Genomic DNA, 20,206 nt, shown 5'->3' with positions numbered 1-20,206 from the left:
TAAATAGGCTAATTATCAGTAATATGATTGTATATAAAAAAGAGCATCTTATCATCAAATCATCAAAAGATCATCAAAAGATTCAGCAACTTGGAGCGATCTATGTGCACGAGGTACAAAGCTGAGCCCTGAGGCCACATTGCATTAAAACGGGTTTGATTGTATCATGGAAATCACTGCATGAGCTCAGGAACCGTGCCATCCAGAAATTCATATTACATCTCTATCACATGAAGAAGATGCTATGTGTGAACATGATTCAGAAACAATGGCATCTTCTCTGAGCCAAAGTTCATCTAGAATATACTGAGATGAAGTGGGAAACTGTTCTGTGGTCAAATTTGAAATTCTTATTGGTAATTATGGACACTGGAACCGCCAGACTAAAAAGGAGAGGAAGCATCCAGCTTATTTTTAGCAATCAGTTCAAAATTCTGCATTTCTGATGATACGATACGATGCGATACGATACAATACGATACGGTACGATGCGATACGGTACGATGCGATACGGTACGGTACGATACGATACGATGGGAGAAGAACATCCAGAAAGGCAGCATCAGTGCAGAAAAACATATACAGGTTTTAGAGCAACAAATGCTCCCATCCAAAGACTTTTTTCAGAAAGGCTTTGGATGCTTCAGCAAGACAATGCTATACCACATATTGCAGCTACAACAGCATGGCTTAGTTTCTCAAAGAGTGCTGAACTGTCTGCCTGTAGTCCAGACCTTTAACCAGCTGGAGACATCTGGCATATCATGAAATGAAAAAATACAATAAAGAAGCCAGAGGACTGTTGAGCAGCTAGAATCCTATATGAGACAAGTATGAGACAACATTCCTTTCAAATAGTCTAGCAGCTGGTCTCTTCAGTCCCAGATGTTTATGGACTGCTGTTAAAAGAAGAGGGGATGCTACACGGGCCTTGGCTTAATTTTTTTGAGACGTGTTACTGCAATCAAATTCAAAATGACTTTGATATGTTTTCTATGTTCTACTGTAAATACAATATAGGTTTATGAGATTTGAAAATCATAATATTTACATTTTACCCAGCATCCCAACTTTTTGGGAATTGGGGTTGTAAAAGTTAAACAGACACAGAACACATGGAGTTCATATCCCCAACATATAAAGTGAGACTGTAAATCGTGACAACACTCAGAGCAATATTACTCAGCACGCAGTTCTGTCAAGGTTGATTTAATATCTAAAGGGGATTTCCCTCTTTCTCTGGATTACTCAGCATCGCACAAAGCGAACCACAGCTAATTTCCACTGTAGTTTGGTTGCTTTAAAAGGGCATCCCACATCTATAAAACCAGTTCAAAAGTTTATAAATCTTCTTGGTCCACCTGTAAAACTTTTACAATATATAGGACAAGAAGTTCCATCAAAAATATTTAAGGAGCATATTTGCTCTAACTGGGCTCCTAAATAAACGTATATCAGTGTAAATACGAGCTTTTCCGTTGCTCACCTCCATCTTCCAGCGGCTGAGCCATTCTTCTCTCTGTCTCCTGCTGATATAGTATGGATCTCCAGCCTGAAAAGTTACTCTGGGGACTGGCCTTCTCCGCAGCCTTCCAGTCTCTCCCTGCATGTACACAAAAAGCTTGTTATATATTGCGTATACCATGAGAGTGATTGATTTAACCATGTAGAAAACATGCAAAATTGCTGCAGACACTTGTTTTCTCACCTCTCTGGGGGAGTCGCAGTTTCTGTCATCTGGCTCGTCTGCAGGGGAAAAAAAGTTACAGGAAATGGCTCATTTGTACAGGTTTAACGAGAGATTTAATGAGGATGTAAAGACGTGGTTTTCATCACTTTGCCCCAGTGTACTTATGTACAATTACCATTCCCTTAAAAGCTGCAACATGGAAGTTCTTTGAAAGGTAAAGTTTTAGATAAATGAATTACACAAAAGATAACATTTGTTGTTGTAAATAAACTGTTTAAAGTTTTTATACTGAAAGAAAATTAGCAGAACTTTTCCGAATGCTGTTCAATCTAAGGTAATAATCATATATGGGCAAAGAGCATTAAAGCTGTACCCTTATTCCTCTCCGCTGGCTCTTGTTTCCGACGCCCGCGCTTCTTGCGAGGGGAGGGTGAAGGCGCCGGCTCCTCAGGCGGAGTTGGGGGGGCGTTTGCACAGGGGTCAGAGGTTGCCATCTCCTGGGAAACACACAGTGCACAGTCTAGGTATGAGAAAACTGTTGAACGCCCTCGTCTACACCCATCAAAGGGTTCCACAGACATAATAATCATACACACACACACACACACACACACACACACGTGCAAGCTCTATACCCACACATAAAACAAATGCCTAAAAACACACAGTCAAAGAGCTACTTCAAAACTGCACACACATATTAGTCTACAGAGGGCATCTGCACAGGATCACTGTAATAAACACCCCCAGGTACCATTAAAACACACACAAACACACACACACCTTTGAGGTGACGATGGGGGGGGGGGGGGCTGTACTGATGTGAATAACAGTGCTAAATGATCCTAACTGCTCCTACAAGTTTAAATGTATATATATTTACAGATGCATGCCTAATATTAAGCACAAATTTAAAATGAATTTACACTGCAAAATATCAATATGGCAATACTCGTGAATTATGAACTCAAACAATCTTCTGCCTCTAGTTCAGGGGCTAATCCATTAGCTGACCAGCTTTAATAATGCTAAACCAGGGGACACAGCAGGGTTTTTTTTTTAATATGTGTGTGTTTGTGTGCTGCTAAAAGATTTTATAGATCGTTGGTTAAAAAGTGCAGAGCCAGAGGTGAATATCAAACTCAAATGCTACGCTAACTCTAGCTTACGCTAACAGGCATGCAAAAGCTGTAATGAGCGGCTGAGGCGGCCTGTAAAAGTCAGATAACGCAAAAAGGTGACTAAAAGGGCCTTGGGACACATTAAAATACTCCAGCACACACTTTTAACACTTGCAGTCAAACAGAAACAAGGTTGTAATCCAAAGTTACATTTCTGATGGCCTTACAGCATACATAATAGCTAAAATGTACTATTTTGCTTTAAATGTATGCTGTTGCCCTTTTGTAAAATAACAGTAAAGAGTTATCTACATTTATAGACCACCAGGTTCTTAGACTTAATGTGGGATCAAGCAGGGTCTCCAGACTCCATATAGTGACAGGGTAGCACTTTATATTTGTTTACAGAGTTAGAATCAAAACTAGAGTTATAAAAGTAAAAAAAAATGCTTTAAAGATTACTCATAATACTTCGTCAGCACTTATTAAAATTAAATCAAATGCTAAAGGGAGAACTATTCATAAATATAGTGTTTAATAGACTTAATTAATTACAACAAACACATCAAACTCACACTACATAAATCAAGCCAATCCACTAAAGTCAACCACTTTGGTCCAAGTGGTTGACTTTAGTGTGAAACTTGCTATTTGAAATAATACATTTGTGTATTACTATAAAAAGCATATTAAAAATTGTGGATATCTACTGATAATAATACATTAGCTAAAATGAATTAAAAAGATGTGAACAAAACACGTGGTATGAATTAAACAAGCTGAAAATGATAAAAAATTAAATTAAATTAAAAAAAAGTTAGCACACCATTGTCTATCCTGTGAACCATGACGTGCCCTTGATGTGAGCACGTGGCCTTTAACATTTATCATTTTAACCCAAATATGAAATTAAAGCTGCATTAAACAATAAAGAAAACACTAAACCAGCTCCTAACTTTTAAGCAAACAACTGACTACTTACACATTCAGCAGAAACAGAGGAATCTGGGTTTGCAGTCATCTTTTTGGCCACATGTTGAATGCAAATTCATTTCAGCCCTGGTTTGGTCCACAGACTCTTGAGAAAAGTATCTGGATGTCTTTGGGTTGCTATAAGTGCTCGCCGTTCTTCAGCTACTTCGCCTCTCCGTCATTTAGCGCTACACAGAAAGTGTAAAGCCGGCTTGAGTCAGCTGGTTATACACTTCCTTTTGCAAGAGCAGGTGCACTGGTTAAGCTTCACTGAACCAATCCTACGACCTGATTGAAAAGCAATAGGTGGATATTGCTTAATGCAGCTTTAAAGATGTGCTGATATTTATATGATAGTTTATAGTGAAGAAAAAGGCCACAAATGCGCTGCAAGCAGGCATAAATGCATCGAAAAGCAAGCTATTTTTAGCACAGTGGAACTTTCACCTTTTCAAACAACTTCTCTTTGCACTTCCTCTTCTCTCCGAATCTATCGTCGCCTTGATCTTGACTGACAGACAGCCTGGAAAGTACCTGACTTTACTCTACAGCTGACAAACTTTAAACTGACTGTGTATACATTGCAGCAATCCAGCTAAGGGCAGCTTTTAGTTGGATGAAACGTTTGATTACACCCAAGAATAGGCTGAGCAGAGAACAGGATGTAACAAACAATAAAACAATGGTGCACCAAAATAATAGAATAAGCAATCACACTACAGCAAATTAATACATGCCAGCTGTGTTTATGTTTTACAGATGTACAGCCGAAGTAGCTGCATGTATTGTTGAAGTGTAAGATGTGAAAATAGGCAAATACCTTTTGTAGAAATCTGTGTTTTTCCTGTATATAAAAATTATAGAATCTACCAAAGAAACAGTAGGATTTTTCATTATGATTTGAAAGTACAATTTTGCTTATCAAATGGCCAGAAATAAAAAAAAATGTACAGACTTCTGATAAGACTAATTAAACTTAGTTATATGCAGACCAGTTGCGCTTATGTGCATCCCCCAACCCTACAAAAAGGCCCAATCCGAGCCAGTAAAAACCCTGGAAATGTGTACTGCAGGTATTTTTGCTTAAATTGAGCAATTAAGAGGAGAAATGTCAAAACTATGCACAAGTCACATCAAAGCACACCACCCAGATTTCCCCAATATTTTTATGTTTTTAAGTCCCGCACCCTCCTGTTGTGAAAAATTGCAATACATACATCCATAGTTTGTGTTATCCTAGCTGCCAGATCATAAGATACAGTCAATATACACATTTAATACCAACACAGCTTGGCAACCAGATTGAAAGGGAGTCCTCACACACTGGGAATATACAACCTGAGGGCTATAACTACCCCACGACCTTCTCCATCTGACCCTGAGTGTGCAAAAAGCAAAACAAAATAACCTCCCAGAAATCAGTGCTCAGGAATCCCAAGGCAAGCCTGTACTGCTTTACATAACTAAAGACAAATTTCAGTGTTTTAAGTGTATGTCTATCATTTTTCATGTTAGCAGTGTTTTCATTGCAACCTATAAGTGGAGATGAGTGCAGCTATCGATTGTATGGCTTTTTTTTTTTCAGTACGATGCTCTAGAAACAAATTCTGTCCAGCCTTAAGTTTGATGCGTAATGAATTAGCTGCAAAATAGGCATTGAAATGAAAAGGAATCAGTAAATGTGGGTTGAACCATATATATAATTATTCTAGTATGGATCACAGAATTGCAATTTCAGTAAAGTTGGAAAGATTCAAAAACTCTATTAACGCTATTTGAATCTTCATACAGGTGCATGTTCATTATTTGAAAATTAAAATATACATTAATAAATGAAGACATTAAAAAAAGGCTTATCTCCTAAGAAGTCATCTGTAGCAGTCAATATACTCTGTTTTCATTGACAACAAATTAATTAAGTGTCCAATTACTAATCAGAAGCCGCATATACACAGAGCTTTTGCATGGAAAGAATGTAATACTGCTTAAAAGCCTAGCTACAATTTCTTAAATCACATTTTATACAGTAACTTTAAACAAATTAATGTGACCATATTTACTGAGTTTGCAATTGGGTGATACAACAGAACAAAGTAGCAAATCTACACAGAATGGCTGAATCTTATGGCAGGATCTTAAGAGAGCTGTGCATAGGCGAATGCCTGCAAACCTCAATAAAATAAAGCAACATAGCAAAGACACGCGGGCCAAAATTCCTCCACAGCAGATAAAGTAGACTGATAAAGTCATACTGAAAATAATGACTTAATTTGTTGCTGCTAAAGGTGGTTCTATAATCATGGGGGCGTACATAGTTTTTTTAATCAAGTATAAGTCAAGAATCCTCTGAAAACATTGTTTTACACAACTGTGCATGTTCTTGGGTTGTTGTTTTTTTTTTTAAGTGTAGGCTTTGTTTTTCAATAATTTAAGCTCATACCCCTGTACTGTAACACACTCTCACAAGTTACATTCACGTCTTAAATGCTGTTGACCGTCTTTGGCACTTTACTGCAACCATTTGCATTACTGTCATACCTGCTACCGTTGGTTATTTCCACTACTGTCCATGTACAACTCACAAGCTGGTCTATCTACTTATTTATTTATCTATTTATTATCTTTCACATCTGCACTGCTGTATATAGGTTTCACTTTTAATATATATTTCCCCAAAATGTGTCCTTTATCTCTTTTAATTCTTAATTCTTCCTCACAGTCAGGTGACACAAAAATGCATTAGTGCCATTAATTTATGGCACTTTTTAGGATATCTGTGATAGATGTAGAGGTATAATGAACACAAACAAAATGACCACACTTTGTACCTGACATTGTTTCCCTTACTCATTATAATCAGTTAAAGTATTAGTGTTTTCTGGCAGATTTTTTTACTTTTATATGAGTTGATCATATTTATATGACTGCACATAGGAACTCAACACCACACGATCTTTTGCTTGCTATTTTAAATGTTGTGACCAAAATTGTCATTTTTATCCACCAACCACGTGTCATGATACTTTTTTGTCAGACATGCCAACCACAATCTGTTCGCAATCCATCTGTGACCTTTTTGTGGTCTGGATGCAAAACGGAAACACCAAAAGAAACCAAACGAAACTCCACATGCACCAAAAGTGAATCGAAAGGTCTGGTTGACATGCATAGTCTGACTGAGCTAAGAGCCAAGCAGTTTAAATAATTATAGTTTAGCATAACCTAAGATTGAATCTAGTTATTATAGTGCAAGGAGAGTTTCATTTTTTATAAAAAACTGAGGGGGATTTTCACGTTGAAGCACGTTAAATGTTGGGAAGTGTTCCAATATAACTCTGTAGTCCTACTGTCCTTCAAACTACTTTAATCTACAGTAACACACAGACATGCATAATAACCCACCAGCTGCTCCACACATGGTTGAAGCAGAGAGGAAGAAATGGGATCAAAATGAGGGAGGAAATAGGAGGAGGAGGGGGAATACTATCTTAACTTAGAAAAAAATACTGACCAGCGGGAAAACAAAGCAATGAAATGATGAAGGAAACAAAGACAAAGGCTAATTTAATCATCCATTAAACCATCATCATTACTCTAATATTATGTGTGTACAGGCGAGAGTGTGGTTACTTTTGATGGAAGAGAACAAGTGGAGAGAGAGAGAGAAGAAATTGAGGCTTTCTTGACCCATCTCTGCTCTATATAGTTACTGACAGCTCCACCCTGGAGATCCACACAATTCCTGGTCAGACTCCACGGTGTGATTGTGTATTTGTGCTTTTCATATTTGTATGTCCTGGTGGGGACTTTAACCTGAGTGCACACCAACCTTGGAGGACTTGTCTCACTACAGGGAGCATAAAGTAAAAAAGCATGAAGTAAGGAGAGCCTTCAAGAGAGTGAACACCAGGAAAGCAGCAGGACCAGACGGCATCCCAGGTCGTATCCTAAGAGACTGCGCATACCAGCTAGCTCCTGTGTTCACTGAGATATTCAACATCTCTTTACCTCAGTCGGTGATCCCCACATGCTTCAAAGAGTCCATCATTGTTCCTGTCCCGAAGAAACCCCACCCTGCTTCTCTCAATGACTATCGCCCTGTAGCCCTCACCTCAGTAGTGATGAAGTGCTTTGAACGCCTGGTCAGAGACTTCATCATTTCTTCACTACCAGACACACTGGACCCACTACAGTTCGCTTACCGTCCAAATCGTTCCACAGACGATGCCATCTCTCATCTCCTCCACACATCACTCACTCACTTGGACACTAGAAGGGGGAATTATGTTAAAATGCTCTTCATAGACTACAGCTCTGCATTTAACACCATAATTCCCTCCACACTCACCACCAAGCTGGAGCATCTGGGACTCAGCTCATCTATGTGTCAGTGGATCTCCAACTTCCTAACTGGCAGACCACAGGCAGTAAGGATGGGCGGACATGTCTCAGCCTCCACCACTCTCAGCACTGGAGCCCCCCAGGGGTGTGTTCTGAGCCCCCTGCTGTACTCTTTGTACACATATGACTGTGTGGCCACTACCAGCTCCACCACCATCATCAAGTTTGCTGACGACACCGTCGTGGTGGGCCTGATCTCTGATAACAACGAGACGGCCTACCTGAAGGAGATTAGGAATCTGGAGAACTGGTGCCAGAGGAACAACCTCCTTCTAAACGTCAGTAAGACAAAGGAGCTGATAGTGGACTTCAGCACTAAGCAGGAGAGGAACTACCAGACCCCCGTCATCAACAAGTGCCCAGTGGAGAGAGTGGACAGCTTCAAATACCTCGGAGTTCACATCACGCAGGACCTGTCATGGTCCTGTCACATCAACACCGTGGTGAAAAAGGCCCGACAGCGTCTCTACCACCTCAGACGCTTGAGAGACTTCCAACTGCCCTCCAAGGTGCTCAGGAACTTTTACTCGTGCACCATAGAGAGCATCCTGGCGGGAAACATCTTAACCTGGTTCGGGAACAGCACCATGCAGGACAGACGAGCTCTACAGAGGGTTGTGCGGTCAGCTGAGCGCACCATCCGCTCCGAGCTCCCTGACCTGCACTCAATCTACAGCAGGCGGTGCTGGACCAAGGCCAGGAAGATCGTGAAGGACCTCAGCCATCCCAACAACAGACTGTTCTCTCTGTTGAGGTCAGGAAAGCGATTCCGCTCCCTGAAGACCAACACAGAGAGACTGAGGAGGAGCTTCTTCCCGCAATCACACCACCACACAGTACTGACCCACACATATGGTTCTTACACACACACTGGACTTTCTGGACTTTGGTTTTGCACAACACTGGTCACTATATTCTTCATTTCCGGTTAATACTTGTACAGCTGCTGTTATTGTGTATATATTTATTTATATTTAGATTTCTTCATACATTCTTATATAGTTCTATATTGTGTATTGTGTATTTTGTTGTACAGTTATTTTATTTTCAACTTTAATTTATATATTTATCTTTATCTTATTCTTCCCAGTTAAATTTACCCTTCATTCTAATTTGTGTTGTACAGTTATTTCATTTTTAACCTTAATTTATATTTTATTCCTTCCTAGTTAAATTTACCCTTTTTAATTTTTCATATTTATTTCCTATCTTATTCATAGCCTTTTCCTTTTTTGTTTTCTTTAGGTCACGAGCAGTTGTCCAAGCACTTCACTACATATCGTACTGTGTATGACTGTGTACGTGACAAATAAAATTTTAATTTTAATTTAAAACTTCAGGGATGTGTGTAAATAGTCAATTTGATGATGATGCATTGTTTATCCATTGCAAGTCGGCCAAATAAATGCTAGCCTATACATCAGGGGTGGCCAACTCCAGGCCTTGAGAGCCGGTGTCCTGCAGGTTTTAGATGTATCCTTGATCCATCACAGCTGATTTAAATGGCTAAATTACCTCCTCAACATTTCTTGAAGTTCTCCAGAGGCCTGGTAATGAACTAATCATTTGATTCAGGTGTGTTGACCCAGGGTGATATTTAAACCTGCAGGACACCGGCTCTTGAGGCCTGGAGTTGCCCACCCCTTCTATACATAAAAGCTCTCCTATGTCTGCTTACGTTTCACATTACTAACAGAAAAAAGTAAAGCCCAGAGGATGAGTTGGCTCCAATAGATAACTTCAAGTTTAATCACGAGTTTTTAGATGAATTCTTATAGGGGCTACATTCCCATGCCAACTTATGCTGCACACCTACAGTAGGTTATGCACGAGATAAGACAGCAGCAAGTACAAAACCAGCTTAATGACCAGTCAGTTCTGTGGAAAAAGGCGTTACCATTGGTGGAAAAGCCTGTGGTCCTAAGTGCACAGTTAGAAGAGGGGTCTTTTTGAGGTAGTTTACAGTTTTGACTTTCTCTGACAAAAATTAATACGAGACAGCAATTCTTATAAGCAACTTTATTCCTTGCTATATTTTCCTGTTGGCTGCAAAGAAGGTTAAACTTGTTTTATAAGTGAAAACAGGGCACTTAAGCCTTTTACTTGCCGTCTTATATAAAATGTAGGTAAGTGGTTTGATGTTTGTATTTGTATTTGTTATTCTTTCAGCTTCTTTCACTTGTTCTTAGACCACTGCAACTGAAAGAACAACGCTAAAACTGCCTCACAAACAACCACACACACACACACACACACACACACACACACACACACACACACACACACACACACACACACACACACACACTCTCTTTCCTTCTGAGTAGTTCACTCAGTATTCCTCTTGTCTGGGGCTGTTTGATCAGCTATATTAACTTGCTGATTCTGCCACAGAGTTCAGTCGGTACAAAGACACACACACACACACAATAGACACAAAGTAAGCGGTTAGAGAATGAATGCTGAGAGAAATATGACAGAGGGGAACTGCCAAAGACCTGAAGTCAGTGCTAGTGATGAAATATACCACACAGTGTAATTATTACAGTGCTAATGCAGCTCTGTAACACGAGTCACAGGTTATTTACTGCTGCACTAAGAGAGATTGGATGGATGCCAGCTCAAACTCAGAGTAAAGCTTGAAAAGGAGTAGTAAGGAACATAGTCACAATGGGTAAAAGTAAACGACAAATACAGCAGCAACATTCTCATAATAAATGTGGGTCCTGCTTTCCACCAGGCACTGTAAAATTAGCAGATTGTTTGACATATTTAAAGAAGTCATAGAAAATGTTTCCTTCTAAGTATCACTATTTTTCCTGATTGACAGACCCTTGAAATACACAGGGGTGGGTTGAAACCTCTTGTTTTGTTAAGTCACCTTTTTTCTAGTATTTGTGAACCCTCATAACTTCATAAGACATTAAATGTTCAGTCCTGAAAAACACATTTAAGTTCTGTTTAAAAACTGGGACTAAATAAATTTTACACCCACTCCAGGTGTCACAGTCTTAAACCAAAATGTTTTATACAATAGTTTCTGAAACAAGTACTAGAAACAAGCACTGGTTCCCTGAAAATTTTAACCTGTTTTTTTATATATATATTTTGCTGGAGAAAAGTTCAAAAATTGCATTTTGAATAAAGGGTCACATTATTATATGAGGCTGGGTGGCTGTTAGTGCCTGACTTACCAAATGTACCATCATTTCATTCATGATTAAAAATTTTAAAATCCTGCCCTACTGGTGAACAGATAAAGTGCATGCTGAGGCTTTCCAAGTGGTTTAAATGTATTATAAGTTTATTACTGTAAGACAAAAATCACTGCCCCAACACTAACTCTGGTAAGTGTTATTAGGAAAAATCACTAATAACACATTTGCAAAATGACATCACCAAAAGGCATGCTGGGTAATGCTAACTAGCCAGGTAACTGTTGGGAAGAGGTTGGTGAAGCATTCAAGAACAGTGAAGACAGATGGAGGATGTAGAAGTGCAGAGAGTTAAATCTGCTGTTATATCTGCTCACAAGCACAGGTTACCAGGTAATGCAAAGTTAGCACAAGGTTTGGAAGAAATTGGAGTTGGTTTCATACCCACATCGAAGCGCTAACAAACTAGATATTTGTTGAAAAACAGCAAAGTGTCATTATATCTAAGCTAGAAGTACATCAGACAGGCTGTTAAGTTGCGACTCTATGTTACTGTCCAGGGTGCACCCACCTTGGACAGGTCACCCTGGACTTGCCCTGTCAAAGCTGGGACAGGCTCCAGCCCTGAATTGGATAAACACAGGAAAATGAATAGATGGATGAAAAAAACCCAGTGCTAATCATTTAAATGCCAAACATAATGTCTTTTTCTTGCAAAATGTGAGCACTCATCTTACAATGATCCAATAAAATATGATTTGGGACATTAAACTAACCTTAGTGATAACTGTTGGCTTGCATTTGGCAGAGGCTGGGAAAGATATCATAGGTGGAGGAGTGCGTTTGGATTTTAGGTGGCAAAAACTTTGCTCACAACTGTTGAGTCCTTTATCCTCCTCCTACTTCTTTTTTCTACAGCTCAGTATCAGTCAGTTTGTGCTTCTTACATTCAAGTCATGCCCACTTCTGAGCAATCCACCAACCTAAAGTCATATTTTTATGACTTCAACTGATGCTAGAGATTATCTAACTCCTGTTCCAGCCAGACTTTAAGTGGTATATGGAAAATGTGGGGGCTGGAGCCATGCTGACCAGAAATTGATGAGTGTATTAAACTGCCATTACATGTGGAGGACTGCGATGACTACATTTGCAAACAGTCAATGTGTAGGGGACTCCCCCTTTCAAAGATGCTGATTAAGAAAGAAGTCTTTCTCTGTAACACACTGAAGCAGAAAAAAGCAACCCACACAAGCTACTATGTCAGACACACTCAAATGTGACACTTAATGCAGTAAATCAGTGTGTTTCTGTATGATATGATTTGACTACAGCTGATGCACGGAAGCTCGCAGGTATGAATGAATAAGAAGGAAAGTAGTGCATGCATGTTTAACAAACCTCTGCAGATTAGAGAGGGGAGTTTTTTTAATAGGTGAACAGATAATCAATCATTCTTCTGCAGTTTAAAGCACAAAACACCATCAGGCTTTAAGTACAGTACTCACAGGAAGCAGCTGTTTGCGTTTCCTGCTGGGACGACCCACTCTGCGCTTGTTGCGGGGGCTCGCCGGTGTCCCCTCCTCTGGACTGTCCTGGTCTGCACCATCTTCACTCTGTGAAATTACAGAGAACCCACATCAAACACTCAACGAAGGCTGTATGAAGTTATAATTGATGTCAGCAGTAAGACCGCATTAAAGCAACACTGACTAAGGGCAATGTGGCTAAGAAGCTCTTCAGGGCAGAAGTTGAAAAACAGGATGTAATGAGCACAGGGCACCATAGCAGTATTAATAACTAAGTTGTTTCCTGGTTTTAAAAAAGCCACTATTCACAGATTCTATGTTTTTTTTCCCTTTAAAGAAAAAGGAAAAGAGATAAACACGCTACTGAAACAAGGAATTTAAAGTTTGACCATGTCCTGATTGAACAAAGCAGTTCTATATCTATAAATGAGCCCAATGTGAAAGCGAAAACCAGTAAATTACATGGTTGCAGACATGAACTCCAGCTGTGACGCAGACAGGATGTTGTACTACCAGACCTGCTCATGATTGATCTAAGCATGGACACAGAGCTCCAGAAGGCTGTTATACTAAGCCACTTTATTGCCATCTAACATTCACTGTGCTTGTTGTTTTTTAACTACATTTAGTAAGTAATTTTATTTATTCTGCTTTTTGAATTTATTAAACAACTTTTCTTTATAGTGCCACTTTATTGTTATATATTTAGCTTTTTTTTACATTGCATTTTGATGTGTTTTGTTCCAGAATTTACCCTTTGAGAGCCTTTATTTTAGTTACATTACTATTTAATCAATCTTTTGAGAAATTCTTACCATATGTAACTGTGTGTTGAGTCGTATTTTTTGTCATTCTGTTAACTTTTTCCAAATATTTAAGATATTCTGTCAGAGGTGTAGTTCTTTTAAGAGCTGCTCACCGAGATACTGCCATGAAGAGGTAGAAAAAACAAACAAATAACCACAAAGGGAGAATGTAGAAATAAAACTTCTATACATTCACTTTCCGCTTTTTATCAAGCTCACAAGAGGCACCAGTCTAACCAGAGATGCCGAGACCTCCCTCTCCCCAGGCATATCCTCGAGCTCTTTCAGGAGGAAACCAAACTAGGCAAGAGACATAATCTCTCTAGCGTGCCCTGAATCTGCACTGGGCTCTCCACCCAGATGAATATCTTAGAAACACCTAGGAGGCATGTAGTAAGTGTCGTGTTCACACGTCTGAATCATCTCAACTGGCTCCCTTTGATGTGAAGGAGCACCCTGAATATGAAAATGACCAAGCCCTAAAACCTCTAAAACTGAGCCCAGGCATCTGTTAAAGGAAGCTCTTTTCTGCTGTACCTCAAATTTTTGATTACTACCCACAAGTTCATTGAGACCTTTGCTTTAACACGCTGCTGCCTCTTTTGACCACAACAGACCAGTACAGCATCTACATGACAACAGGCCTGTCAGTCTCTCTATCTGCCCAGAAACTCAATACAAACCTCGAAACTAGGGCTGGGCGATATATCGAGTTTTTTAAAAATATCGATATATTTTTATACGAGATATAAGATGTGACCATATCCTTCATATCGATATATACGTTATAATTAGTTGTGGAGCCATAAGTTTGCCTCTCTTTCGTCCACTTTTGTCTCTACGCAACATTACTCGGCCTCGCCTCTCTTTCACTGAACACAACTCCCCCTCCTCCCCCATAGCTTCACCTGCAGGCAGCGACAATATGAACACAGCAAATCTCCGTTAACGAGTTACTGCACATCGCTCCGTGCGTGGGGCTGGACAGCGTCAACGTGTTAACGAGCTAACCATGCTAACGAGCTAACCACGCTAACGCCATGCAGCCCACAGGGGATGCACAGCCTAAAATCCTTTCATTTTCTCAAAAGTTGACAGCGCACCTTATGTATGAATTCTGGTTTTGCTTGATGATCGCGAACCGATTTTATGTGGAACACGGCGCTCATCAATCTGTCAAAAAAATGTTTTAGTACGACTTTGGTAAGCTACGGAGCTGCACCGCTTGATGGATTGTCCGAGGAGCCTCGCGTAGTAATACGCACTGTGCTTCAACGTAATATTACCATATTGTGTGTGTATAAGGACCATAAATGGCACCTGAAGCGGATTTCAAACTCCAGGCTGTCAGTCACGCAGTAGAAGTTGGGAACAGAGCAGCTGTGAAATCGGTCTATGTTATTATGCTCAGCGTCTTTTAGTTTACATTTTGACTGCACAATTGTGAGCTTTTTGTTATGGACAACAACAACATATTTTTCGTTTATTTATGGAGCATTATTATTTAATAAATACTCATAATTTTTTTTTGAGTAGTTTTTTTCATGCACATCTATGCTGTATGTTAATAAAAGTGCCTGTGTGACATCTGGGACACAGCTTTGACTAAGAACTCTCTTTTTGTTCTTACTTTATGGCTTTAAAAAATATCGAGATATATATCTTATATCGCCATCCAGCTAAAAAATATCGAGATATGAATTTTGGGTCATATCGCCCAGCCCTACTCGAAACCTTCCCGATGTAAGCTGAAGGTCTTTACTCAATGAAGTTAGGCGGACTACAACATCTGCAAGATACAGAGACATGACTATGACCCCATCAAACCTGACACACCCCACTACTTGGCTGCACCTAAAATATCTGTCCATAAAAATTATGAACAGAAACAGTGACAAAAGGCAGCTCTAGAGGAGTCCAAAGCCCAACAGGAAAGAGTCTGACTTATTCCCAGCAATTCAAACAGAGCTCTAACTACAGTTATACTGAGATTTATTCCCTCGTAACAATGGGACTGATATTCCACTCCCAAACAGGACACCCCAAGAGATGTGGTCAAAGTCCACAAAACACATGTAGACTGGTTGGGAAAAATCCCATGCACTTTCAAATATCCTCAAGGGTGGAAATACAAAATATTTGTGATTTCAACAATAAAGAGGTTTCAACAGCTGAAGCCTTGTTTGTATGTGTCCCCCAACTGTTATTATGACCCAGCTCGGAGGTCGTAGCATTGAACAGTGATGTACCTTTGCCCCAGTTCAGCACATACTGTCACTGTATAGTCTACAGGCATCGAAATTGATGTCCTACACAAGTTCATTAGATCAATTTCACACTGTGTTTCTTGCAGAAAACAATGCAAAAATCCCAAAGCGTGTAGGCGCCTTTATCTGAACCAAAATCAATTAATTTAGGCTGTTGGTAGACTAGCAATGGTGTAATTTACAAAAATATAGGGAATAAAAATAGCTTGCTGCACCTGTGTGTGCTGGGTGTTAAAGGACACCACAGTGCTCTGTGTGACGATGAGCTGAAATGAAATTTGTCCACATTAATTTCTCTTTTTTTATATTACACCAAACAACACTTCTACAATGTCCTTATGGTGAAAATGTTGGCAGCTCAGTGGTGTGACAACAGTGGCTTTCCTCGGACTTAGGTATGCAATTTAACTTGGTATGAATTGCAACTTCAAAAAATCCCAATGATTCAAAATTGTGATACACGAAAGTGTGAAACAGTCATGCAGCGTGCTCCGAGAGGACAAAAAGACACCTCAGGCTATGGACAGCGAAACTCTGCTGTGATAAATGAAAAACAGATGGAGACATGCAACACATTCAGCGCTGAAATTACAAAATAATTATGTCACAATAAAGCGCACATTAACTTCTAAATGTCGTGAAGTTTCTTTAAAATAGGAAACCACAAATGTAATGTTTCTGTTAATCGAGATAAATGAGACAACATCGGGGACTGCTGAGGCACTTAAACTTTATGAGGCTATTTGCCACGACTAAATCAGTAAAACAAGTGAAAGAAGCCAATTTTATGATGAGATACATGGTGAAACTGTTATGTGGATTGTCACATCTGGATTCTTTTAGACTGGATATAGGTCCAGTGAACTGCGTTTGCTTGGAGTCTGTTGTTTGACAGTATTACTATAACAGGTATTTACAGATTCTATAAATTAAACATGCTGAATGTGATGGGGAAATAACAGCTTTGTTTATCTCATTAGTGTTACCTGTGTTTAGTCTGCCACACCTGTCTCCCATTAGTCTCCTAAGTGAATATACCTCCTTTTTTAACCGCTTTTTTACTCCTCAATGGCCAGAGGAGTTGTCTTGTGCTTTTCCCAGTCAAACTTTCAAGGCATGTTCCTCATTTTTCTAGTATAACTCACTGTTTTCCAGCTTTTGTTGCCTACTGATCCTTTTGTGTATAATGCTTTGAACTGCTTCACAGTCTTTGTCTGTCTTTGCCTGCTGCTACTGGACGGTTTGCCTCACTGCCTGTTTCTGGATTAAAGATTCAGACTGTGTGTCTTTATCTCTACTCTGCATTTTTCCTGAATTTGGGTCTTTCCCTGTGTAAAATATCATTATGGGAAACTGCCCAGGAAGAGATGTTCGAGAGGTCCAACTAAATGGTTTTGGTTTGGTTAGGCTTTAATCACACAGGCCAAAAGACCCTTGCAACCTCTGGCCACTACACTCAGAAAAATAAAGGTGCCAACTGGAACCAAAAGAAGTTCTTTAGACTGATGCCATAGAAGAACCTTATTTGGTGCCACAAAGAACCTTTCAAACAATGGTTCTTTAAAGAACCAGACATCTGAAGAACCATTTCAGAACCATAATTTTTCTGAGAGTAGGGAAAAATGTGTATTACAGGACTGATTGCTGGCGGCTGCTTGCCATGGCTAAGGGAAATCAGTCACAAAGAGGGCACTGCATCAAAAACCTTGTGATTGCTTTGGTTACTAGCAGATTGCTATGGAAGATGCAGACTTGTCTGCAAACATTAGCTAACTACTAAATTGGAAAAGTGCAACTCAAATCCGAGATGGAGAATGTTTGCTTTCAAAGGGAAATTTCTACCTCACCACTCTAGCAAACATTTCAAACATATCACCCATGTTTCTATCTCGTATGTATCTGGGAGTGTTCAAAAGGCAACAATTTTACTTTGAAGGCAGTTGGTTCTTTTACAGTTGCACTACTGCTTGGTGAGAAGTTTGCAGACAAGTCAACATCACCCATGCAAACTGCGGGCAAGCAAGAAAAGCAATCACAAGAAAGTTTTTGGTGGAGCACCTTACAGTGGGGGTAAATAATTATTTTATTCCCTGCTGAATTTGTAAATGTGCTTACTCACAAAGAAATGAACCCATTCATGACCTATCTTTAGCGTTCTGGTTGAGAGAAGGAGCTTCTCACTGGTCCCTCACTTTGATTAAGTTATCCTATGCCTTTAGCAGAAAAAACAGCCACATCCATGCTTGATTCTGGGGATGGTGTTCTTTAGGTCATTTTTCTTCCTCCCAACACAGTGGGTCGAGTAGAGAATGGACGAGTGGAAGAATCTGATTCTGTAAGCATGTGGACTTTATAAACATAACAATTTCAGATTAGGACTATCTGTAATTGACTGTAATTTACGTGCCAGAATTCTGGCTGGGTTGTAGAGTATCAAATACAGGGAGTGCAGAATTATTAGGCAAATGAGTATTTTGTCCACATCATCCTCTTCATGCATGCTGTCTTACTCCAAGCTGTGTAGGCTCGAAAGCCTACTACCAATTAAGCATATTAGGTGATGTGCATCTCTGTAATGAGAAGGGGTGTGGTCTAGTGACATCAACACCCTATATCAGGTGTGCATAATTATTAGGCAACGTCCTTTCCTTTGGCAAAATGGGTCAAAAGAAGGACTTGACAGGCTCAGAAAAGTCAAAAATAGTGAGATATCTTGCAGAGGGATGCAGCAGTCTCAAAATTGCAAAGCTTCTGAAGCGTGATCATCGAACAATCAAGCGTTTCATTCAAAATAGTCAACAGGGTCGCAAGAAGCGTGTGGAAAAACCAAGGCGCAAAATAACTGCCCATGAACTGAGAAAAGTCAAGCGTGCAGCTGCCAAGATGCCACTTGCCACCAGTTTGGCCATATTTCAGAGCTGCAACATCACTGGAGTGCCCAAAAGCACAAGGTGTGCAATACTCAGAGACATGGCCAAGGTAAGAAAGGCTGAAAGACGACCACCACTGAACAAGACACACAAGCTGAAACGTCAAGACTGGGCCAAGAAATATCTCAAGACTGGTTTTTCTAAGGTTTTATGGACTGATGAAATGAGAGGGAGTCTTGATGGGCCAGATGGATGGGCCCGTGGCTGGATTGGTAAAGGGCAGAGAGCTCCAGTCCGACTCAGACGCCAGCAAGGTGGAGGTGGAGTACTGGTTTGGGCTGGTATCATCAAAGATGAGCTTGTGGGGCCTTTTCGGGTTGAGGATGGAGTCAAGCTCAACTCCCAGTCCTACTGCCAGTTTCTGGAAGACACCTTCTTCAAGCAGTGGTACAGGAAGAAGTCTGCATCCTTCAAGAAAAACATGATTTTCATGCAGGACAATGCTCCATCACACGCGTCCAAGTACTCCACAGCGTGGCTGGCAAGAAAGGGTATAAAAGAAGAAAAACTAATGACATGGCCACCTTGTTCACCTGATCTGAACCCCATTGAGAACCTGTGGTCCATCATCAAATGTGAGATTTACAAGGAGGGAAAACAGTACACCTCTCTGAACAGTGTCTGGGAGGCTGTGGTTGCTGCTGCACGCAATGTTGATGGTGAACAGATCAAAACACTGACAGAATCCATGGATGGCAGGCTTTTGAGTGTCCTTGCAAAGAAAGGTGGCTATATTGGTCGCTGATTTGTTTTTGTTTTGTTTTTGAATGTCAGAAATGTATATTTGTGAATGTGGAGATGTTATATTGGTTTCACTGGTAAAAATAAATAATTGAAATGGGTATATATTTGTTTTTTGTTAAGTTGCCTAATAATTATGCACAGTAATAGTCACCTGCACACACAGATATCCCCCTAAAATAGCTAAAACTAAAAACAAACTAAAAACTACTTCCAAAAACATTCAGCTTTGATATTAATGAGTTTTTTGGGTTCATTGAGAACATGGTTGTTGTTCAATAATAAAATTATTCCTCAAAAATGCAACTTGCCTAATAATTCTGCACTCCCTGTACTCACTCAGTGTAAATCAATGTATAACTTTTATGAAATGTGTTTTTTCTGGATTTTTTTGTTGATATTATATCCCTTTCCATTAAAATGAACCTACCAGGTAAACTAGATACTGTTCATATGTTTGTAAGTGAGCGAACTTTCAAATTCAGTTTGAATTATTATTATTATTATTATTTTAAAAACCAGTTTGTTTCTAAATATAGCTCTGTTAGGAGTTTCTTTTAGTTTTATTTTAAGTTAAACTTTATTTATATAGTG

At 39.7% G+C, this 20,206-nt stretch overlaps 1 protein-coding gene across 6 annotated transcripts in view; it reads right to left on the bottom strand.

Moving 5' to 3' along the window:
- LOC309689940 (DNA (cytosine-5)-methyltransferase 3A-like) overlaps positions 1 to 20,206 on the bottom strand; it is a 104,695-nt gene that overhangs the window by 52,800 nt on the left and 31,689 nt on the right. For 4 of the 6 annotated variants that reach the window (XM_082506669.1, XM_082506667.1, XM_082506668.1 and 1 more), the window contains exons 3-6: positions 12,848 to 12,955; positions 2,064 to 2,187; positions 1,709 to 1,746; positions 1,487 to 1,603 (exon numbers count right to left, since the gene is read on the bottom strand). In XM_082506669.1, the coding sequence (XP_082362795.1) occupies positions 1,487 to 1,603; positions 1,709 to 1,746; positions 2,064 to 2,187; positions 12,848 to 12,955 (387 nt within the window). Of the gene's footprint in view, positions 1 to 1,486; positions 1,604 to 1,708; positions 1,747 to 2,063; positions 2,188 to 3,793; positions 4,072 to 4,230; positions 4,289 to 12,847; positions 12,956 to 20,206 lie in introns of those variants that run through there. The other 2 variants (XM_082506671.1, XM_082506672.1) reach the window with 2 other exon arrangements.

Source organism: Aulonocara stuartgranti, assembly GCF_965226115.1.
Source record: "Aulonocara stuartgranti genome assembly, chromosome: 15".
NCBI lineage: Eukaryota > Metazoa > Chordata > Actinopteri > Cichliformes > Cichlidae > Aulonocara > Aulonocara stuartgranti.
The sequence above is the reverse complement of the archived record's forward strand: the minus strand, read 5'-3'. Positions and strand labels throughout refer to the sequence as shown.